Source organism: Condylura cristata, unplaced genomic scaffold, assembly GCF_000260355.1.
Source record: "Condylura cristata isolate star-nosed mole 26May11 unplaced genomic scaffold, ConCri1.0 scaffold00021, whole genome shotgun sequence".
NCBI lineage: Eukaryota > Metazoa > Chordata > Mammalia > Eulipotyphla > Talpidae > Condylura > Condylura cristata.
The window spans coordinates 14,452,192-14,475,165 of NW_004567122.1; the positions used below are offsets into that span (position 1 = coordinate 14,452,192).

Genomic DNA, 22,974 nt, shown 5'->3' on the forward strand with positions numbered 1-22,974 from the left:
CATAAGGTATATTGTCCAAAGTGGGATACTGATTTGTTGTTTAAATATATATGAAATAGACTTTCGGATATGTAAGAACGGTCATTCTCTTACTGATTTCTAACACATACTCTTTTCTTATTTTTTGGATTGAATTGGGTATTTTTTCCCTTAAAAATGACTATTTATTATTGAGAGTAATACGGATGTGTATATTTGATAGAGAAAAGATATAATGGAGAGTGACTAATTTTTTTTTTTTCAATTTTAGGAATTATATAGTCAGTGGCAGAAAAGTGGACAGTTTTTTTTGGAGTCAATAGCACACAATATAACTTGGGATCCCACAGGTAAGAAAAGGGAGGATTAGCTGAAATGAAATACCACTTGCTGAGGCTGTTGCTTTCATGTATTTCAGTTCTGCTTTTTGTGAGATTGTGTTGATCATGAAAATAAGCTGAACAGATTGTGTATTTTTAGAGCTTACAGAAATGAAGGCCAAAAATGCACTATCAGAAGAATATGTACTGTCCTGGAAGGACATTATTAATTGTCTAGAGAATCAAAATTCCATGAGAGAGGAACATTTGACGTGATAATAGATAGATACTTAGTAATGACCAATGGAATAGCATAGCGAAGAAAGGAATGAATTCCAAGTAAGGAATGTATATATCTGTTAATTATTTCTCAATTTAGCCAATCCACCACACAGATATAAAGAGAGAAGTAAAGATAAAGTCTGTTAGTGGTTAGTATTTTATTGAGGCAATAAAGAATTTGGTGGCAAGGAGATAGGATGCAGGTTATTATAGGAAGGCTTTAAAGCCCTGCTGAAGACTTTGTATGCTGAAGACTTTGTAAGCATGTCTTTCTAATTATCTAAAAACTATTACAGACTTGTAAAGCTAGCTATTGATAAGCCAAGATTTATGGTTTTATAAGATTTGTTCTTATTAATAACTTAGTTCAGAGAAAACAGGATGTTTTAGACATGTAAGTTCTAAGATTGATGTTTATTAATTGGAAATCACTGTATTTTTTATGCATACAGTGAAAATGAGATGAGACTTGGATTCAGGTTTGGCATTTAGCTAAGTACTTTGCATGTAACTCTTGTATGTATAAGATTAACTATATCCCAATTTATGAGTGCTGTCCCCATGATTTCTAATAGTGCCACTTTCCTATCACCCAAATGTATTTATTTGGATGGTAGATTATGTGGTTACTCTATTATAATACCATGTTCTACTAGCTTGTTAACTTGGTTTATTTTTTTAATTAGAAAAGGGCCAGGAATCTGTTCTCTTTAGTAATTTGTCTTTAGGATTCTAGTATAAATTAGACTTTTAGTAAATCTTCACGTATATAACTACCAAGTTTTGTGGCCATGACTTAATAAATTAAGAAGGATTAATTCACTTATGAGTTAAGATTTCTTTTTAATGACCAGATATGACAATGTTGAAAGTATTTGGTAAATGATAGCATCCTGTAAAAACATTGTTAACAAGTGAACTGGCTACTTTGATTGTAGTCAATAGAAATATGGATTCTAATATTTGGGAACTATTAGTGTATTGTTACTTTCATAAATGAATTTTGTAATGTGAAATTCTTAATTATTTTAAGTGAAATTGTAGTATTTTAATTTTGATCTGTCTCTGCAGTATCTTTCTAAAGTATCTTTGTGTACTAAAATTTTTGAATATATGGTGAAAGTTATAGCTCCTAAAATTGCATACATAGGTAAATTTTGCAGATTGTTTCAGTGGAGGGAGGCTTACAGAATTCTTTCAAGTTTTATCTGTTGATATCCTTTCTCCAGTTGAGATTCTTGTTCTTAAATACATTTAAGAATATAAACATCTCCCTGCTTTAACTTCTATCTGCCTATAGCAAAGTCCAGACTTCTTATGAACTTCAAAAATGCTTTACAATCTGATACCAGATTATTCCAAACTCATTACTTTTTCTTTCTCTTCTATATGCCTTATTCCTCAGCCATATATGATGACACCTTCTTAGGAATATAGTTGAACTTGTATTCATTCATGCCTCTGTACATAATATTTCTCTACTAGAATGTGAGCTCATCATGAAACAGAACGGTGTTTCATTTGTTAGTGCTTAGCACACTGCCTGGCACAAAAGTACTCATTAAGTGTTTGTTCTTCTTTCAAAGCTGCTACAACAAAATTAAAAGATACTCTCTCTTTCCTTCCTCCAAATCTCTGTCATTTGACCTTTTTATAAGCTGTATTATCTTTTATATATACACTTTATTATATGTTACACTATATATTTATATTTTAAGTGTATGTAAATTTTTATTGTTTTATATTATATATAATTTACTATATACTTACAAAACATGTTTATGTATAATAAATTCATTAAGATTAAAGTGCTTATAAATTTATAAAATATTTATAAGTTTATTATAAATATTTGTATTTATCTTATTATATAAAACTTTTGAGCATATTGTTTAACTCAATAAGTACCCGAATTACCAGTGTGAATTATATCTATTTATATACACACACATATGTATATATGTGTGTGTGTATATATATATATATATATATATGTATGCATATATATATATATATATTTTATGTTTTCTAGGCAATCGTCTTTTAACTGGTTCTAGCTGTTTGCAACTGTGGTCCAGTGCGAACTTGGGGAAACCAACTGAAGATGAAAATCCAGATAAAGCAGATCTTAACTTTGGGGATTGGAGATGCATTTGGCATTGCAAGTAAGCAATTAATTCGGGTATTAAACTGATACAATTGCTCTTTGTGAATATATTGTATAAAACCACAGTAACATAAAACACTGAGTTTTTGTTATTTGGTGATATGCCTTTTTATTTATAGTGGATTCATTTCTCTTATTTTTATATCATTCTTTAAAATATAGTTGAATAAAATTACTAGGAAGAAACATATGCAACTTAGGCTAATGCCTTTTTTGAAAGGTCTTAAAAATTAATTAGGAAAACCCTGATTTAATAATAGTAAAAAAAGAATGAGCAGTGAGAAGTTTTCACATATCAATAAAAGATATAAATATACACACAGAAAAAGTTGATTGACAACTCAAAGTTAGGAAACATACCATGTCCTGAAAGAAAAGGGTTAACACTTATACGAGTGTTTGGAGACTATTGTGTATGGTTAATAGTGAAGTGAAATTGATATTCTCTTACTAGAGAGCAGTCTGGAACTGTGAATCAGTAGGTCTCATTTTCTGATTTTCTTTCATACCCTATAAATAGCAATTCCAAGTTTCATTCACTCATTTAACAGTTATTTTTTGAGTGCTTTGATACTCAGGCAGAGGTAAAGTCCTTGGAAGATGACAGTGAGCTGTTAGAGGTAGATAAAAACTAAAACAGTAAGTCACTGTGACAGAATGTTAAATCAGATTCTTCTGAGTCATTTTTATATACAGTGGTAGTAGGATATATAGATGACGAAGTGATAGAAAGATACATCTTCTATATGTGGGATTTACAAAGGAGATTTCAAAGGAACTGTGTAGTTTGTTTTCCTTTAGCTAGATCATGGACATTTAACAGGGAATATGACTTTAAAAGTAGCTATGTTTTATTGTATCACTATTTTCAATAGCCAATATATGGAAATGATCTAAATGCCCCCAAACAGGTGAATACATCAGAAAGATGGTGTGTATATCTACATTGGAATACTGTTATCAAAAAAGATAAACATGATATTTACAGCAGTATGGATGGAATTGGAAGGGATTATGCTAAACAAGATAGGTCATAAGGAAAAAGATAAATATCAGATGGTTTCATTTATACGTGGAATCACAGAACAACCAAAGAAAGGGTCAAACAATGACACTTTGAAAGCTGAACATAGACAAGAGACAGCCATGAGTGGAGGGCTTGTAGAAGGGTGAAACAGGCTTGTATGGGAAGAATGTAAGGAACTATCGTGAGACTGTAGATGATTTGCTGGTGGGAGAACTATGGTGGCCATAGAGGAGAAATCATGTATTGTCCAAAAATTAAATAAAAAATTAAAGGAGAGCTCTTTCAAACGGGCCCTTGCTTTGTTTTGGAGTGTTTAAGGCCAGAGAGAGAGAAGCCCACAGTGTTACAGTGCCTTCAGCACAGACCTTATAAGGAGTTTTGCCTGGGTTGAACTAAAAATTTGTTTCTGTGTTAGGAGAGAGAGGAATCTTGAATTAAAATCAGAGTATACAATAATAACTTGCACTAGACTTATTAGTTATTTATTTGAGACTATTTAAGTACAAAAAGCATGGGACTAGAAACTTTGCAAGTTTAAATTTTAAATTAGTTGAAGATTACACTTGCTTTCATAAGTGTAAAAACTTCATTATATGTGTGGTGTATTTAAAACACTGGTTATACAAGTTAGATGATGGAGTATAGAGGAAAAGTAGGGTAAAGGGAAGAAGAGTATAGGTATGAAGCAAGTGAGGCAGTAGGACATGTGTTCCTATCTCTGGAGAAGATTGTTCTAGGCAGAAGGAACATCAGGTGCAAAAACTCTGAGGTAAGATTGTGCTTATCTTGTACCTGGAGCAAAGTGAACAAGAGGAAGAAAAGTAAGGGATCTGATTTCAAATCCAAAGTCAGCTAGTAGGTTTTTGTAAGGTTGTCTTCTATTCTGAGTTGAGAAACTTGTAGATTCTGAGCAGAGGGAATGTTGAGATATGATTTCCAGTTAAAAGGATTGCTTTAGCTCTTTTTTGAGAAAAGACTGCAGAGGGCCACAAGAACACAGTTATGGAGACCAGACATTTTCATTGATTTGTCTTAAGGATGTACTTAGGATTAACCAGATACATTAAAGTATGTGTACAAGAATGTTTACTACTGTTGTACTCTTTTTTTGTAGCAATAAAGATGAGAAAGCATAAGTGAATTATTAAATCATTAACTGTGATTTAGTCAGTGGTTGACCTCATATGTCAAAATGGATTCTCTTTATGTGTGTATATATATCTAATTATGTTTATATAGTCTACATATGTGCTAGGCTGTGACATTTAAGGTTTTGTAATTAAAGTGAAAACATCTAACAACACACTACTCAAAATGAATCCCACTGTTAATCAATACATGACTGTGTATATGTATAATGGCGCAGCCAGTAAAATAATGTGGATTTATATACAATGATACACAAAGTGTTTGATGACATCTTAAGTAAATATTATAATTTACAAATAAAGTCATAGATACAATGTCAGTTTCATCCCCATTCCCCTCTGTCCCACATAGAAAGCAGAGAGGGAGAGTCAAGAGCCAAATCTGTAAGTCTGTGTATTAAAAAGGGTAACAGTGATTTTGCGTGGGTATCAGGTGTCATGATATTGGTTAATCTATGGATTGCACTTTCTTCTTTCCATTTATCTGTAATAACATTTTCTTTATGTATTTATTACATTTAAAATTGGGGAAGTCAGTTTATTTGGCATGAAATGTAACACAATTGTTCTTTGACCTGCTTTACAAATAAATTTAGGGGGGCCTCCTTGGTGATGCAGGGCTTAAAGTCTTAGTGCTGTCAGGTGATTGCAGCCATTGTGGCCTGAGTTTGAACCCAGGCCTGGGAGCTGACCCACATATGGTGCAGCAGGCACATACAGTGCGGCAGACTTCTTTTCATCTGTGCCCCCCTCAGCAGTGTACTTCAGCGATCTACCTTTCTGCTCCCTACTCTGTTTCTGGGGAATCTGCTCACCCTCAGCAATTCTGGCCTACATCTCAGTTCTTCTATGCCAATAATAAATAAATAAATTTGTTTTTAAAAAATGTATGATGAATAAGCATGAACTTGGTAAAGAAAAGGAAATCAGTGATAGGAAAGGTATTTTGAGATCTGCATATATGCATAGTTAGAGGGAAGGTCATAAAGAGAAATGAGCCAAAAATTGCAGAAGTAAAGGACTGTATGCATCCAGTATGTAGGTGCAGTCGACAGGCTGAATCCCTTGATTGTTGCAAGTTCTCTGTTAACCTATACATAACATTTAATTAGGCAAAACTTCTTAAAGGAGAATGCATTTAAAATACTGACTTATTGTCCATGAAGTGTATGTTGGAGTATATTACCTATGATTCTGGAAGTTAGATTTCCAGATTTAAAAATGAAAACATTTCTCTCTCATTCTCAGGGAATGAAAACAATGACTCTTTTGTCTTAGACTTTAAAGACTTTGAAAAGTTATTACTTGCATGGTTCTTTCTATAGTTATTTTTACATAAAATATAATTCTTGTTTAAAGTTTTGTTTCTAATTTTTATATTTATGAGTGAAACTTGTGTTATTACAAAATTCTATTAAGTGAAACAGTTTGCTGAATACAGGTTAAGAGAAGTAATACTATATTTTTCCTTGTTTAATTTTGCTTACCTTCTCTGTTTAATTTGCAGAACTGCTTCCCAAGTTTATTTAATGAAATTTTCACCAGATGGAGAATTTTTTGCCACTGCTGGGAAGGTAGTAAATGATAAAATTGCTATTGTTAAATTGTGTTTACTATTTGAATTTCTTTTTTTTTTTAATTTTTACTATATATATATAGTTTCCATCATTCTTTATTTTTGGACAGTGTATGCTCAGATATAGTCCATGTAAAATTTCTACCACCAATTCCGCTATGCACCATAACCACAGTTCCTTGTGCTTCTCCCTTCCCTTTCCTCATCCTTCTCCCTCTCCTGTAAAATGTCTCTGACTTATTGTTGCCTGTTTATTGATTTTTAATTTATTACAATTATGGTAATTTGTGTTTATGATTTTGAATTTTCAGAAGCATTAACTGAGTCTGTCTTGTACTTAAGCTGTAAATACTTTCTTATAAAAATTTTGAATATCAAAAATTGTTTAAATATTAAGAGTTAAAAGCTAGTAATATGCAATTGAAATAGCATAGATTTCTCGATCTGGATATAAATCTGTTATTTAATAACTTTTGAATTGAAGTAAGTAGGTAAGTAATCTCTTGGAGAGTTGATCTTAGTTATCTCTTAGAGTGTTGATCTTTTCATATGTAACTTTAGGATAATAACACCTACCTCACAAGTCATTTTTTTTAATAGTCTATTTTTTTTTTAATTTTTTTAAGATTTATTTATTTGTGCATACAGAAGTGGGGTACAGGCCAGAGACTCAGGGGCGGTGAAAGACTTCACCAGAGACAGAGTGGGGAGCAGAACAGGCAGATCAACGAAGTACACTGCTGAGGGGAGCAGCGGGCGGGTCAGGAGAGGTCTGCCGCGCCATGTGGTCACCTCCGGGGCAGGTGGGAATCAAACTCATGCGGAAGCGGCTTTAGATTCTCAGTGCTGTGCTTTAACCCGCCGCGCCACCAGGGAGGGCCTAATAGTCTATTTTTAAAAAAGATTTAATTATTTATGCATACAGGAGCTGGGGCCAGAGGTGTGGGGACTGAGGGGATTCACCAGAACAGGGAGACTGACTGAAATACACTTCTGAGGGGAGCTGCGTGCAGGTCAGGAGAGGTCAGCCACGCCATGTGGGTCACCTCCCTAGCCGGGGATCAAACTTGTGCACAGTGGCTGAGGACAGCTTCATAGTACTGTGCTTTAACCCCTTGCACCACCAGGGAGGGCCCTTATGAGTCATTTTTGCTTATATCAATCTAAACAGTGTATGTGAAGTGACTGACACTATGTCTTACATGTACTAAACTATGTGTGAACTACAGCTGTCATTTATATTAATATCTTTTACATGACAGCTGTATTTAATAAATAAGAATTTATAGACTTTTTGTAACTTTTTCTTTTATTACCTGTTAATTTCAGAACAATATACTTTTTAAAAATTATTTTATTTTTAATTACTGGTTTATATACTGTTCATAATCAAATAATAGTCTGAAATTATTGTTCTCATGGCTTTAAAGTCTTATGCAGGCTAAGAATGAAGATACCCTAAATCTTCAGTAGGGATTTTTTAATAGAGCAGTGGAACTGCTTATTCTGTTTCGTAACTTTACAGGTGGGAATAATTATAACTGAAGAGCAGAACCTGGCACATTATCATTTGCCTTGTTTTTCCCTAACTTCCCAAACCAGAGGGTGCAGTTTTGATTGTACAAAGAACATTTTATGTTGTGGTTGTTAATTGGTGATTATAATTCTCACTTGTTTTCTTTGGAGATGCATATGATGACTGGTGAAAACTCCTTTGTTAAAAAAATTAGCAGTGTGTCTGCTAGTTTAATGCTTTCTTACTTAATGTTTGGCTACATGGGAAAATAAACCTTTAATTTCATCTTTCAGTCTTTCCAGAGTAAGTCCACTTCAGGAGTTCATTTAGTATATGACAACTATATACCAGTACTTGCAAAACGCACACATCCACACACCTTAATTCACAAAGCACAATTTAGGCACCTATTAGAAAAGTGTTGGAATGACGGGTCTTTGTTTCAGTTCTCTTTTCCAAATTTCACCTCCCATCCTTCAATTCCTGTGATCAGAGAAAATCTTACTTTTGTTATTTGACTTAACCTGAAATTTGATTCTGATCTAGATGTTTTCTGTTTTGTTTTCCATAGGATGACTGTCTTTTAAAGGTGTGGTATAATGTAGAAAACTGGCGGACAACTGTTACTTCTCCTGATAGAAGTTCAGAAAAACAATCCCAAGGGGAACTTGACTTTTCTTTTGTTTATCTGGCTCATCCTCGAGCTGTAAATGGATTTTCCTGGCGAAAAACAAGCAAATACATGCCTAGGTCAGTGGATTAGTCATTTCTTCCTGTGTTTTAAAAGAGCATCATCTTTGTGACTTTGTGTGTGTGTGTATGTTAGAAATCTCTGGTGTTTCTGGCATGTCATTTAAAAGCCACTGATCTCCCTGAGCTGTCTTAATTTTCACTTTTGTTTCACAAACTGCCTTCAGGTATGTAGTGGAAAAGCTGGCCTTTGTCATGAGGATGAGAGAAATCCTATCAAAGACCATTGCACTTTTATGACATGGCATTTTAACTGAGATATATAGCTGCTTTTTTTTTTTTCACATAAAAATTAAGATGCTCAGCCTTTGCAAAAGAACTGTTTGTTAGCTTGAGACATAACAATGGAGAAGTGTTTGTAATAAGCATGTACTTTTTTAAATATTAAAAATTGTAAATGTAGGGTAGGTTAGGAGGTCTGTTTATATCCTCCAAAGTCTAGTTGATACATCAAGATCTAACAGGTGTTATAAACACCCATTGTATGCTGCCTTCTATAAGGTGACACTTTTTTTAAATCTATACCTAAATGTGATATGCTGTTAAGGCGGATAATAAGATACCCTGATGAAAGGCAGTTATTGCTCTCGAAAACATCAGGGTATTTCTTCCATACCATGCTTATGTTCACCTGCAGGAGGGTCGCCTGTAGACACTCGTACTTCAGGGTCAGGACTGCTTCAAGCTTCTGAATTGTGATGCATGTTTGCCTGTTTTGTTGCTCCTACCTCTGTTCTCATGCCTCTTCTGATTCTCTCTGTTAGTCCTTAAGTGTTCTATCTTCCACTCTTCTGTTAGACATCTTTCCATTCTGTCCATTTCTAATTGGAACTCTGAACCTTAAAATTTCCCCATTTTTCTTTTGATACGTTTTTGTCTGTTACTATTTGCTTATTTTTAATGGTATTGCCACTGCTGGTGAATGTACTCGAGAAAAATCTAGAGAGGGAAGCATGATAGAAGAAGATCAAAAGGAAACAGAAGACAAAATGGAGGAGGAACAGGGGATATGCAAGGATGAGAAAGGAGGGAGGAAGAAGGGATTTAGAAAGGAAAGAAGAAAGAGCCTTCTGGAAGACAAAAGAGGAACAAAGGAGAGGTAGAAAGGATGAGGGTTGGGCTAGAGACAGAAGCAGAGAACTGGGGAAAATGCAAGAGAAAGTAGCCTAGAGAATCGTGGAATGAAGCGAAAAGCCCAGGGAGTCCACAGACAAAGGGGTAGGAGGAAATAAGCTGATGGGCTGAAGGGGAGAGCAACCCAGACAAAGAAGGCTGCTTGCCCCTTTTTCCTTTGTAGTATTCCTTGTAAAAGGTAGACATGTCTACTAGTGACTGTGATGGATTTTTCCCCCACTTAACTTACTGAATTACTTAACAAGAATCTTGAATAGATAAGATATTATATATACATATACACATTGATATATATATATGTGGTGTGTGTGTGTATGTGTGTGTGTGTGTGTGTGTATATATATATATATACATATATATATATATTAGTCAGCTAGATAATATCTGAGGAAGTGTCTACTTCATCTGCTAAATTACTGTAGCTCATTACTGTGCATGTACCTTTACGGAATCATGAAACAATTCAAAATAATAATCGGGCACTGACTAAATTTGTGGATTGAATAAAATTTATTTTTTTTAAAAAAAATATGTATTTATGCATGCAGAACTGGGGTACAGGCCAGAGGTGCAGAGGGTGAGGGGATTCCCCAGAGTAGAGTGGGGAGCAGAACAGGCAGATCAACCGAAATACACTGCTGAGGGGAGCAGCCGGCTGGACAGCAAAGGTCTGCTGTGTCATGTGGGTGAACTCCCTGGCTGGGGATTGAACTTGTGCTGCAGTGGCTGCAGTAGCTTCATGGTGGTGTGCTTTAACCTGCAGCACCACCAGGGAGGGCCCAGATTAAATAAATTTTTTTTTTTAAATATTTATTTATGTGTACATACAGAACTGGGGTACAGGCCAGAGGCTCGGGGGCGGTGAGAGGCTTCACCAGAGACAGAGTGGGGAGCAGAACAGGCTTCACCAGAGACAGAGTGGGGAGCAGAACAGGCAGATCGACTAAGTATACTGCTTAGAGGAGCAGCAGGTGGTCAGGAGAGGTCTGCCACCCCATGTGGTCTCCTCCAGGGCAGGCGGGATTCAAACTCATGCGGAAGTGGCTTTAGCTTCTCAGTGTGGTGCTTTAAACCTCTGCGCCACCAGGGAGGGCCCAGATTGAGTAAATTTTAATTGAAAATACAGGTTTTTTTTTTTTGCTCTTTAACTGAAGGATAATGGCATGATCTCAGTGGCTGTTCTTTAGATGTAAGAACATATAAGTAAGAAAGATCTTATTAAGACATGAACTACACAACTCTAAGAAAAAATAGGTTAGCAAGCGTTTGTTATGCTGAGGTAAATACCCACATGATTGCAATGATTTTGATTATATAACTAGTGAAATTTTCTTCACTGGTACCTTAAGTTTTGTACATTGCAATAATTGTGGAAACAGAATTTGATACTGTGTGAAATTTATGTTTTTGCCTCTAAAATCTTTATTTCTTAGGGCATCTGTATGTAACGTTCTGTTGACTTGCTGCAAAGATAATGTATGCCGTCTTTGGGTAGAGACATTTTTACCAAATGATTGTCTCCTATATGGAGGTGACTGCAACCATTGGACCGAACCAATTAATTTAACAAATAACTTCAAGAGAAATGCCTCCAGTAAAGAACGAGTTCAGAATGCTTTAGATGTGAGTGTTATACTACATGTCATTTCCTATACTTTTTAAAACATTTTGCACATTGTAATATCCTAATTGAAGATTTAAAGTCAGGTGGATAGTATCTTAGGAAAACAATATTTGGAAATTCTGAACTTTTTTCCTGTCAAAAATATTCTTGAGGATTTTGTTTAAAGCATAAAAAACTTAACTGTAACTGTGATGTTAATCCTAGGTTTACTGATAACAAAAGAATGATTACATTTGTTAGTTAAAATAACTTAAAATAGCATAAAATCGCATAAAATGTGGGAATACAAAAGTTTGACTGTCAACTTTTATTTCTTTTTTTAGAACATGGAGTGTTTTGTCCTGTACTTAGGTTTTGTTCTATACTAGTTATCTTAAAAACTCTCAGAACTTGGAGTGCTTACTTTATTAATAAATGTGGGAAATAAAAGTTTATTATTATGCTACTTACACTAATAAAACATAATTGTTTATTAGAATTGAAAGGAAGTCATCTGAGAACCTAATTTATCTCTGACTGTTTTGATGAGTATGGAACAGTTACCTTTCAAATTTGGATGCTATTTTATTAGCACAAACTATAATCAAATATATTTTGCTTAGAACTGATACAATATTCATGTGTAATAATCACTGAAAATAAACCTTGACTAGAGATTTAAAAAATTACACTGTTAGTATAAACTATGAAATATAATCCTAGTATAAGTTAGTAATGTTTTATATTGTGTGATCCCAAGGAATAAGCTATGTATACAAAAAAAGTACATACACATAGATGTCATTGTGCACACATACTTATCTAAACGTTTTTTAGAGTTCAAGAAATTTTCAGAAAAGAATACAAATAAAATTTGAAAAGTACTGTGTGATGGTTAAAAGATCAGGCAGCTTAAGTTTTTAAGATTATTTTTGGGTTTCATTTGCTATACAAAAAGAATAAGATCTTTCTACATATCTGAAGTCATCGGAAATAGGATGTGTTTAACATCTAATAACCATTATATAACCTATATATATTCCGGTGCAATGTATACATTCATTCTACTTTGTTGTTAATTGCACAGGTAAATCTGAGACATTTTCGTAGAGGTCGGAGGAGATCACTTGCACTTGTAGCACATACTGGTTACCTGCCACATCAGCAGGACCCTCATGAAGTCCACAGGAACACTCCCCTGCATGCCAATGCACTTTGCCACTTTCACATTGCTGCCAGCATCAACCCAGCCACAGGTAATAACGTGGTGGTTCAAATGTTAATGTATTTGAGTAAACTGAATTTTTGGAAATAAATTATCTTAGTTTTTGATTAAGTGGAAAATTGGAGGTGTTTTCCCTAGCTAACCTTTTCTTGTAGCCATTTCACTGGTTATATAGAAGAAGGATTTTGTTTATTGTTTGCTTTTTAAGACTATAAATGGTGGTTTAAGATCTTGACAAGCCATTGATACGCTTCCTTAGTTTATTCATATGTTGAGATTTGAGCTAATAAGCATAGAAGTTAACATCAGAGAGTGTTTTGTTTTCAGTTATATTGGTTTATGTTTTATACGTTTCAGTGGTATAGCAAAGTGTTGTTTCCATTCACCATCATCGTTGACCTCGTTGACCTTGGTATTCAGTTTGTTCAACTCAATCTCCTTTTCCTTTTGGTGACCAATATTTGATTTTCATACTCTTAAGCATTTGTTTTATATTGTTTTGTTTGTTAATAACTTTTCTTTCTCTCTTTCTTTTCTCTTCTTTTCTTTCTTTCTTTTTCCCAAGTTTTAGGGATACAGCTTTAAATTTTTACCTGTATATGCTGGATTCTTATCACCATCAAAAGTCTTTGTTTCCTTCCATTACCACACATTTGACTCCCTTGCTTGTTTCACTTGTTCCCACCTAACCTTCCCCTCTGGTAACCACCATTCTATTGTTAGAATCATAAAGAAATTTCTGAAACTTTTCTTTAGACTGTAGGTCCCTAAGTAAAATTCAAATATGTAGAGTAACTTAAGCGAAATAACATTAACTGCTAGGTTGGACCCTTTGGAGAATTCTTTTCCCCAAATTAGATATATTGGAATGAGCCTTAAGGAATACTCTGTTATTCAAAGCCCAACTCTCAGATTTGGTTTTAATTATTTGCTTATCAAAAGAAATGGACATAGGAGAGGAGCTTGTGAGAGCGTGCTCTCCTAATTCTGGTTTTTGTATTCTTTTCATGAAGATTTCGTATTTACTACCTAGGTTTAGCACTTCTGAACAAAATTACATATATTCTTTGAATCCATTTTATTCATTACTGTTCAAGTAGGCACTAGCATGATCCAGATTTAGATTTGACTTAGTATGATGGATAAATTTTCTACTATCTTTTTTATTTAGGGATAATTGCTTGTCATAATTACTGTGAATTTGCTTTCAGCATACTTAATCTAGCAATTACATCAGAAGTAAAATACCAAGAAACTTTATTTGTAGGTCATTTGATTTGTCTCAGATGACTTCATTGTGTAATAGAAGGTTACCTTAGTTTGATATCTTCTAACTTAAATCTTGATGCTAGTATTTATCTTAGAATTAGATGAATAAGTGAATATATCACTGTTAAGTAAAAACTAAAGTGGTATGATTGAAATAAAGATATCACTGCTTCCTATAACTTATGAAGATGGCATTTTTCATAGTAGATCAAATTCAAATATTTGATACCAATGTTTGCATATAAAAGTTTCCTACTGGCATGTTTACAAGTTATAGTCATGTTTCTGATTAAATATATTTACATTAAATTATGGACCAGGAAAATACATGCATATATGTATATATTAAATAAAACACAAATTTTAGGGGTCTAAAGTAAATTTAATAGTAATAAATATGAGAGCTGGATATTTTGTAAGCTAGAATAATAAAAATTTTAATTGTATTGTTTTTCATTTTTCTTTTTAGACATTCCACTTCTTCCTTCTATTACATCTCTAAGTCTAAGTGAAAATGAAGAAAAGAGTGGACCCTTTGTGGTACACTGGCTAAACAATAAAGAGCTGCATTTTACTTTGTCCATGGAAGTCTTTTTACAGCAACTTAGAAAAAGTTTTGAACAACCATCTTCTGAGGCCAGTGTAGAAGACTCAAATCAGGCAGATATAAAATCCGATGAAGGTAAACTTGAAAATAATGATGAAAAATGTAAAGCTTTGTTTTAAAATATAAAGATTTTTGTTTTAGGATTACACTAGCTTCGATTAGAAACAAACTTTAAAGGGCTCTCCCTGGTGGCTTAATGGGTTAAAGCGCCTTATTATTATGAAGCTCTCTGAAGTCACTGCAGCACGAGTTCGATCCCCCCCCAGGGAGCTGACCCACATGGTATGGCAGAGCTCTCCTGACCCGCCTGCTGCTATCCTCAGCAGTGTATTTCGGTACATCTGCCTGTTTTCCCTACTCTGAGTCTGGTGAATCCTCTCACCCACCTCACAGTTTTGTAAGCATATAAATAAATACATCTTGAAAAGAAAGAAAGAAACCTTAAAATTGCTATGGCATAGTATACATTTGGATTAGCTCATTTAATGATCAGTGTAGATGTTCCTGTTCCAGGTGACTTTCTTCCACATGGTGATGAAGTCACTGGAGAGTCTCCATGGTTATCTCTGGTCTTCTCTGCTAAAGAAAGCAAAATAGTTCATAGGTATTTTCCTTTTTTAAAGTTTTAATTAGGAAATTGTACATGCTTACTTTAAAAAAAAAAAGCCAGCAGTACAGAGAAATAGGAAATTCTCATGTTGTTTGATAACTTTTCCAGATTTACTCTTTTGTAGACTCATGTATACAGGAATTAATTCTTTTAAGAAATTCTTTTTATTTTTTTAAAAGATTTTATTCATGGGCCCTCCCTGGTGGTGCTGCGGGTTAAAGCACAGTACTAAGAAGCTAAAGCTACTTCAGCTTGAGTGTGATCCTCACCTGGAGATGGTGCACACAGCGTGGCAAACCTCTCCTGACCCGCCTGCTGCTCCCCTCAGCAGTGTACTTTCTCAGTTGGCCTGTTCTGTTCCCCACTCTGCCTCTGGTGAATCCTCTTAACCACACCTGCACCTCTGGCCTATATCCCAGTTCTGTATGCATACATAAATAAATCTTTAAAATAAAAAAAAGATTTTATTTAATTATGCACACAAGAATTGGGGTATTGGCCAAAGGTATGGGGTGAGAGGATTCAGAGACATAGTGGGGAGGAAAACAGGCAGATTGACTAAAATACACTGCAGAGGGGGGCAGCAGATGAAACAGAAGAGGTCTGCCACTCCCTGTGGGTCAGCCTCCTGGCCAGGATCAAACTCTGCTGCAGTGGCTGTGGATAGCTTCTAGTGCTGTGTTTGAACCTTTTGAGCCATTGGGGAGGGCCCTATAGGAAATTTGTAAGTTGCTTTAAGGTGTACATTTTAAAACAATAGTGTTTTGTGACTTGGTTTTAAATTCAGTAATGGATACTTTTTCATCTCATTATTTTTAACAGTTCCTGAATATACCACCATATCAAAAGAGAATTAGTATCTCCTCTACTGAAGGACATTTACATTCATTTAAATTGTTTATCACTATACTACTGATGCTACAATCACACATTTTTCATTTTCGTGTTTTTCTATGACACAACTTCTTATATATAGAATTATCTGAGCATAGACATATCCATTTTCAATGTCTGCCAAATTGTCCCCCTAGAAATGTTTTATTAATTTATATCCAATGTTAGTATATACAAATCATGCTTTTTCACATTCTTGTTAATACTACGTCTTTACATTATCTTTTTTTGATGCTAGTTGATCTATGGAAAATGAAATTTTGCTTTACTTGGCATTTTCTGAGACAAATTGAACAGAATGGACATCATTTTTATGTTGGCACTCGTGTGTTTTGCCTTTTTGTGACTGTTCTGTTTAATTTTCTTTTGAAGTTTTCTTAATGATTTGTATGTCTTCACTAATTTTTCAAATCTGGTAAACAGTCAGACTTGTTAAGCATCTCTTTTAAGAAAGGCTCTGTTCCTAGCCAAAGGTAGGAACCAGTAATTTGGAAGCAGAGGTCAGAGTCTGCATACGTTGTATTAATAAGTTGCCATATCAGTTTCTTTTTAATTATCTATGTGTGATGGAAATCTGGAAATTGGACGTTAGTATATTTCTTTAACATAGTTTAAGATACTACCTCAGGTTTAAGTGCATATACCTAGCAGATTAGTATTGTGGCAGACTCAGGTTTTTGTAATTAGGTATGATGATGAAAATATAAATAATAATACAATAATATATTTAAATAATGCAACCCACATTAAAAACTGCAGTTCTATTCCCTTATTTTATCATGAACAAAAGTAAGGGCTAGAGAAGTAGTATATCTGCCTCCTCTTTAGTTAGTTGCGGTACATCTGGATTTGGAAAACATTTAACCTACTTTCCAATCCAGTAATAGTCCTTGTACCAGTAATCCTCTGACTCAGTCCCATGATTACTGTTTCCTGGAGTAAAGTTTTTTTCCTTTAAAGAGAAGCCCATTTTTAGTGTTAAGAATACTGTTAGGTTTTTCAGTTTGAATGCATTTGATATTTATTAATTTATCATAACAGCTTGATTATATTACTTGTTTCATGAACCTTTTTATTTATAGAGATGGATAATAGTGATGACTTGAAAATAAGTCATGAAAAGAAGGAGCTGGGCAGTGATAAAATGGTACCAAACTCAGGTTTTGTGCCATTGCCATCAGCTGCCATTGATCATCAGATTGAAGTACTTCTGTCTGAATGGAGTAAAAATGCAGACATGCTTTTCAGCATTCATCCCATGGATGGTTCTTTACTGGTTTGGCATGTGGATTGGCTGGATGAATACCAGCCTGGTATGTTTCGTCAAGTACAGGTACTATTAATTATGATTTCTAGACTCTTGCTTCTTGTTAGATTTTGGTATTCTTTGATGCTATCTTTTATTATAGCCATGTATTCTAAAGCATATTTTCTTAATTCTAGGTGTCCTTTGTTTCCAGAATTCCTGTAGCTTTCCCCACAGGAGATGCAAACTCTCTTTGTAAAAGCATAGTGATGTATGCCTGTACCAAAAATGTTGACTTGGCTATTCAGCAAGGCAAACAAAAACCTTCTGGCCTCACACGTTCTACATCAATGCTTATTTCTTCTGGTCATAGTAAATCAACTAACAGTTTAAAATTAAGTATTTTTACTCCTAATGTTATGATGATTTCAAAACACGCTGATGGCTCTCTAAATCAGTGGTTGGTCAGTTTTGCTGAGGAGTCCGCTTTTTCTACAGTTCTCAGTATTTCGCACAAATCCAGATACTGTGGTCACCGTTTTCATCTTAACGACTTAGCTTGCCACTCAGTATTACCATTATTGTTGACAACATCTCACCATAATGCATTAAGGACACCAGATGTGGATAGCCAAAAGCAGCCTTATGATGCTGTAAATATTGAGGACTGCTCTTTGGTACAACAGAATAAAAGCACCGTTGATGTGGCATTTCAGGATCCCAATGCAGTTTACAGTGAACTTATTCTTTGGAGGGTTGATCCAGTTGGGCCATTGTCTTTTTCTGGAGGTGTTTCTGAGCTTGCCCGAATTAATTCACTTCATGTGTCTGCATTTTCCAACGTGGCTTGGCTACCCACACTTATACCTAGTTATTGTCTAGGTAAGTAGTGTTATGCACTTTATTCGACAGTTTAGATTTTTTACATTATCACTTAGGGTTAAATTTTAAGTATTTGTAATATTTTCTAGGGGCTTACTGCAACTCTCCTAGTGCATGCTTTGTAGCAAGTGATGGTCATTATCTGAGATTATATGAAGCAGTTATTGATGCCAAGAAACTTCTCTGTGAACTTTCCAATCCTGATATATCTGTAAGTAGATGGCATTTAAATGTATAACGATATACAGTATTGTCTTTAGATACTTAGTTTACACTCATTAGGCATGTTTTAGAATTATGACATATAAGTAAGTATATTATTTTTAGATTTTTCACATTTATTTTGAACCCTTAGAGGTATAGGAAACAACTTTAAAGAGAAACTGTTTTTTCATTCATTCCAAAAGTAGAGTCTAGAGCCCTACATGTTCCTGTAATACTTCTTTGCTCAGGAATAGGTGGGACTACTAGCAGTACAACGTGGAAGTTGTGTGTGTGCTTTTTTCCTAGGCAAAGGGAACTGGAGTAAAAGGAGTAGTATTTTTATCTTAAACAAAAAAGTGAAAATCAGTTTGAGTATAGTCAGAGACCTTTCAGCACCGTTGCAAAACCTTCATGTATGACAGTTGGCATTACTTCCTGTGCCCAGCTAGTAGCCACCCACCAGCTGCATTGTTTAGGCACCTCCACCAAGCCAGTATTTCCACTTTTGGTTTCAGTGTTTGAAAATATTACCATATGAAACCTTCAGCCATATTAGTTCCTGTTCAGGTGAGTATAGCAGTCTCTTCAACTATCTAATGTATTTGATAGTGCTTTGGTTGTAGAATTGCATAGGTGGCAGTTATCTGCTCCAATCCTGATTTTCCCCTAAGTTATTTTTAATGTCTGGTTGTTGTAGAATACAAGATTTTAAAAAACACATATACACTGTTAGAGTAGATGAATATTTATTGAGCACCTTATATTTTTCAGGAATGTTTTTAAGTCCTGGGCATGTAGATGTGAATAAAATAGACAAATCTATATCACAGAACAGATATCCTAGTGAAACACTATTGAAAAAGAGGTAAGGTTGCATTGATAAATACTATGGAGAAGAACAGTGTTGCAGAAGTACTAGTGAGTGACAAGTACCATCCTAGTCAAGATTGTAGATTAAGTACTGTTTGAGTAAAGACCAAACAAGATGGAGCTAGCTATGTGGATATTTAGAGGAAGGATATTCTAAAGATGTATTTATTTATGCATACAGAACTGGAGTACAAGCCAGAGAGAGGTGCAGGGGCGGTGGGAGTATTCACAGAGGCTGCATGGGGAGCAGAACAGGCAGATCTACGAAGTACACTGCTGAGGGGAGCAGCGGGCAGGTTAGGAGAGGTCTGCCATGCCATGTGGGTCACCTCTGGGTCGGGGATCGAGCCGCACTGAAACAGATGGGGTTAGCTTGCAATGCCGCATCTTAACCTGTTGCACCTCTTGGGAGGGCCCCGAAGAGTATTCTAGAAAGAGGAACTGTGCAGTGCAGAGACCCTGAGACCACAGTGTGTTCAATATGTAAAAGAACTACAAGAAGGCAATTGTGACTGGAGTAGAGAAAATGAGGCAGAGACTATCCAAGAATAAAGACAGAAAGTTAGCCTAGCCAGATTATATAAGGCCTTACAGGCTGTTGTGATAACTTTGGATTTTATTCTAAATAACAAAGAAACAAAGAGAAAGAGAGTGATATAATTTGACTTAGGTTTTAAAAAGATAACCCTTATTGCTGTGTAATTAAATAGGAAAAGCAAATGTGGAGTCAGACCACCCAATTCAAGAAGCCACTGAGTTGTTGAGAAGCGTCAGTGAGCTTAGAATAGTAGCAACTAGTTGCTATAAAGAAAATAAGAACTTGTCAAACCTGGATGTGTTTTGCACATTGAATTGTCAAGATTGGACTATATGGGATTAATGTGTGAAAAAGAGGATGATTTCCAGGGTTTGTGAGTGTGTAGGAGAGGACTTGCCTTGAATTGAAAATGAGAAGAATATACAAGCAGGCTGTGAGGAGCAGAAGGACTCAAGAACTTGGGTTTGGACATACTGATTTTGAGATGTCTGTGGACAGTCAAGAGATTCTGTGAACTAGTGTCTACAGTTTAGAGGGAAGTCCAACACAACATAATTTTTTGTTGCAAAACTGGATGAGATCTCTGAGAGAGGGAATATAGTTGAAAATAAAAATGATAAAAGGATTGAAGCCTGGCACATGCCATTGTTGTAAGTGTAATGAGTGTGAGACATACCAAGTCAAATGAAGAAAGTTATTACAAGGAGGAGATGCCGTGACAACAGAATTGGGATAGATAGATCGTGGAAGGACTCGCTGTGTTATTTTCAGCTGAGTTGCTCTTGGTTTGGGACTGCTGAGTTGAGTCATTTAGAAAGTAGTCTCTGCAGATGATATATACACTTGCAAGCCTTGAAATGCTGTCACTCTCTGCTACTTCATTTTAATCTGTCTTTGAGATGCCATGGCAACAGAACTCAGATGGGTATATCATGGAAGGACTAGTTGTGTCATTTTGTTGGTACTTCAGTGGAAGAAGCCTCTTCCAAATCCTCACTTTGGTTGAACAAATTGATTTCAATAGCATTTTGTCATTGTTCTTTAATAGCTTTAATCCCTTGAACTGCTTATCCTGGATTATCTGGGAATCAGTAGCTTTAGATGCTACCTCTACTTCATCCAGAGCTACTTCCTGGTTTTAAAGAATTTGGCAATAGTAAGTCATCTTCAGCTACTGCCATTTTAGTTAGGCAAGGGAGCTAGAAATAAATCCTTCACATTTATGGGTTTAAAATGCTCATTCCTCTGTATTTCTCCAGTAAGTGAGAGGATCCTAATAAGGATTCAGGGAAAAAGTCAATATAGTAAAATAAAAATTAAAATCATCAGGCAGCTACAGATCAGAGACATTCTGCAGGGGAAAAGAGGGAGAAGGATCAGTATAGGAATAGGAAGAGCACAAGGGACTATGGTGATGGTGCATGGGTGACTTGGTGGTGGGAATTTCATGGGGAAATCGATTTTATACATTGTACAAAAATGAAGGATGCTGTAATAAATATATTTCAAAAAAATAAAAATGGACCCTCCCAGGTGGTGCAGTAAGCTAAAACATAATAGCACTGTGAAGCTATAGCCAGCAGACCTCTCTTGTCTTGCCCGCTGCTCCCTCTCAGCAGTTTATTTCACTCAGTTATCCTGTTCTGCTCCCAATTCTCTGCTGGTGAATCCTCTCACCCCCTGCACCTCTGGCCTGTACCCCAGTTCTTATATTAATAAATAAATAATTCTGAAAGAGAGAAAGAGCAGAGAGGTAAAGATGGATTAATAAGAAAAAATAAAAAATAAAATACTTATTTCCTTCCACCCAACAATTACCAAACATTGCTTTTGTGTTTCTCTGTACTGCCTGAGCTGTGACTCTTACTATTTCTGTGCATTTCCTTTTAAGGTGAAGTCTTAGAATGCTTATAGTAAAAAGAACTTGTGAACTGATTTTATCACATCTAAGTTTAATTATTATTAATTATCTATTCCTGAAATTTCACCTTTTTATCTCTCATTGTTTTGAATTGTTTGATAAAGGAGGTATCCAATTTTTTTCCCCCACAAACAGAAATATGTTGGTGAAGTGTTTAACATCGTGAGTCAACAGTCAACAGCCAGACCAGGATGTATTATTGCATTAGATCCCATTACCAAACTTGTAAGTGCTATTTTTCTGGTCACTTGGTGGTAGGTAGATAGTAATTTTGTCAACTTATGTTGTTATTTATTTACATTCAGCAAGGCAGAAAAACACAGCTGCTTCATGTTTTTCAAGAAGACTTCATTTTGAACAACCTTGAGAGGAAAAGTCTGGGAAAAGATAAAACATCTGATACAGGTAATGAAATTTTTATGTAATGACATATACCGTCATATACCGTGTACAATGTTACATATTTAATAAAGAAATTTGAAATAATGTTTTTATATTATCTGTTTGAAGTTAAAATTTTCCTGTGTAGGTTTATGGTATGCTTCACCATAAATACTGGTATCTTTTTATTTATTTATTTACCAGGAAATAATCCTGAACAAATTAAAGGTATTCATTTGTTGTGTTTTTTAGAAAGCATAATAAAAATGTTTACCTTTAATGATAGGTACTTTTTGCATGGGTGGAGTCTTCCATGAACGATTTGTAGAATATGGATATCTGAAGTTTTAGAAACATTTAAAAAAAATTTTTTATACATATAAGAACTGGGGTACAGGTCACAGTTACCTGGGGTGAGAAGATTCACCAAAGACAGAGTAGGGAACAGAACAGGTATATTGACTTAAATACACTGCTGAGAGGAGCAGTGCACATGACAGAGAGTTCTGCCAAGCCAGGTGGGTCACCTCCCTGGCCAGGAATTGAACTCATGGTGCAGTGGCTATAGACAGCTTCACAGTGCTGTGCCCTAACCCCTTACTCCACCAGGAAGGATCTTTTGAGAAACATATTTAAACATGTACTTAAGTCATGATTGATTTAAATATCATGTAATTCCTGCCTGTTTAGTAATGTCTTTTAATGTAGTCTAATCTGTGTGAACAATGTGATAGTGATGACTACAAGATGTGACTTTTTTTATTCACTTAAAATGTCAAGTTAATAGAAATTTGAGCTTTTAAGACGTTAATTGTATTTTCCAAT

At 35.0% G+C, this 22,974-nt stretch overlaps 1 protein-coding gene across 2 annotated transcripts in view; it reads left to right on the forward strand.

Annotated features, from left to right (window-relative positions):
* Positions 1-22,974, forward strand: part of DMXL1 (Dmx-like 1) — a 111,295-nt gene that overhangs the window by 20,133 nt on the left and 68,188 nt on the right. For both annotated transcript variants that reach the window (XM_012727984.1, XM_004686653.2), the window contains exons 4-15: positions 251-329; positions 2,614-2,746; positions 6,431-6,497; positions 8,587-8,765; positions 11,333-11,522; positions 12,590-12,758; positions 14,466-14,678; positions 17,190-17,440; positions 17,551-18,235; positions 18,325-18,446; positions 21,904-21,993; positions 22,074-22,173. In XM_012727984.1, the coding sequence (XP_012583438.1) occupies positions 251-329; positions 2,614-2,746; positions 6,431-6,497; positions 8,587-8,765; positions 11,333-11,522; positions 12,590-12,758; positions 14,466-14,678; positions 17,190-17,440; positions 17,551-18,235; positions 18,325-18,446; positions 21,904-21,993; positions 22,074-22,173 (2,278 nt within the window). The remainder of the gene's footprint in view (positions 1-250; positions 330-2,613; positions 2,747-6,430; positions 6,498-8,586; positions 8,766-11,332; positions 11,523-12,589; positions 12,759-14,465; positions 14,679-17,189; positions 17,441-17,550; positions 18,236-18,324; positions 18,447-21,903; positions 21,994-22,073; positions 22,174-22,974) is intronic.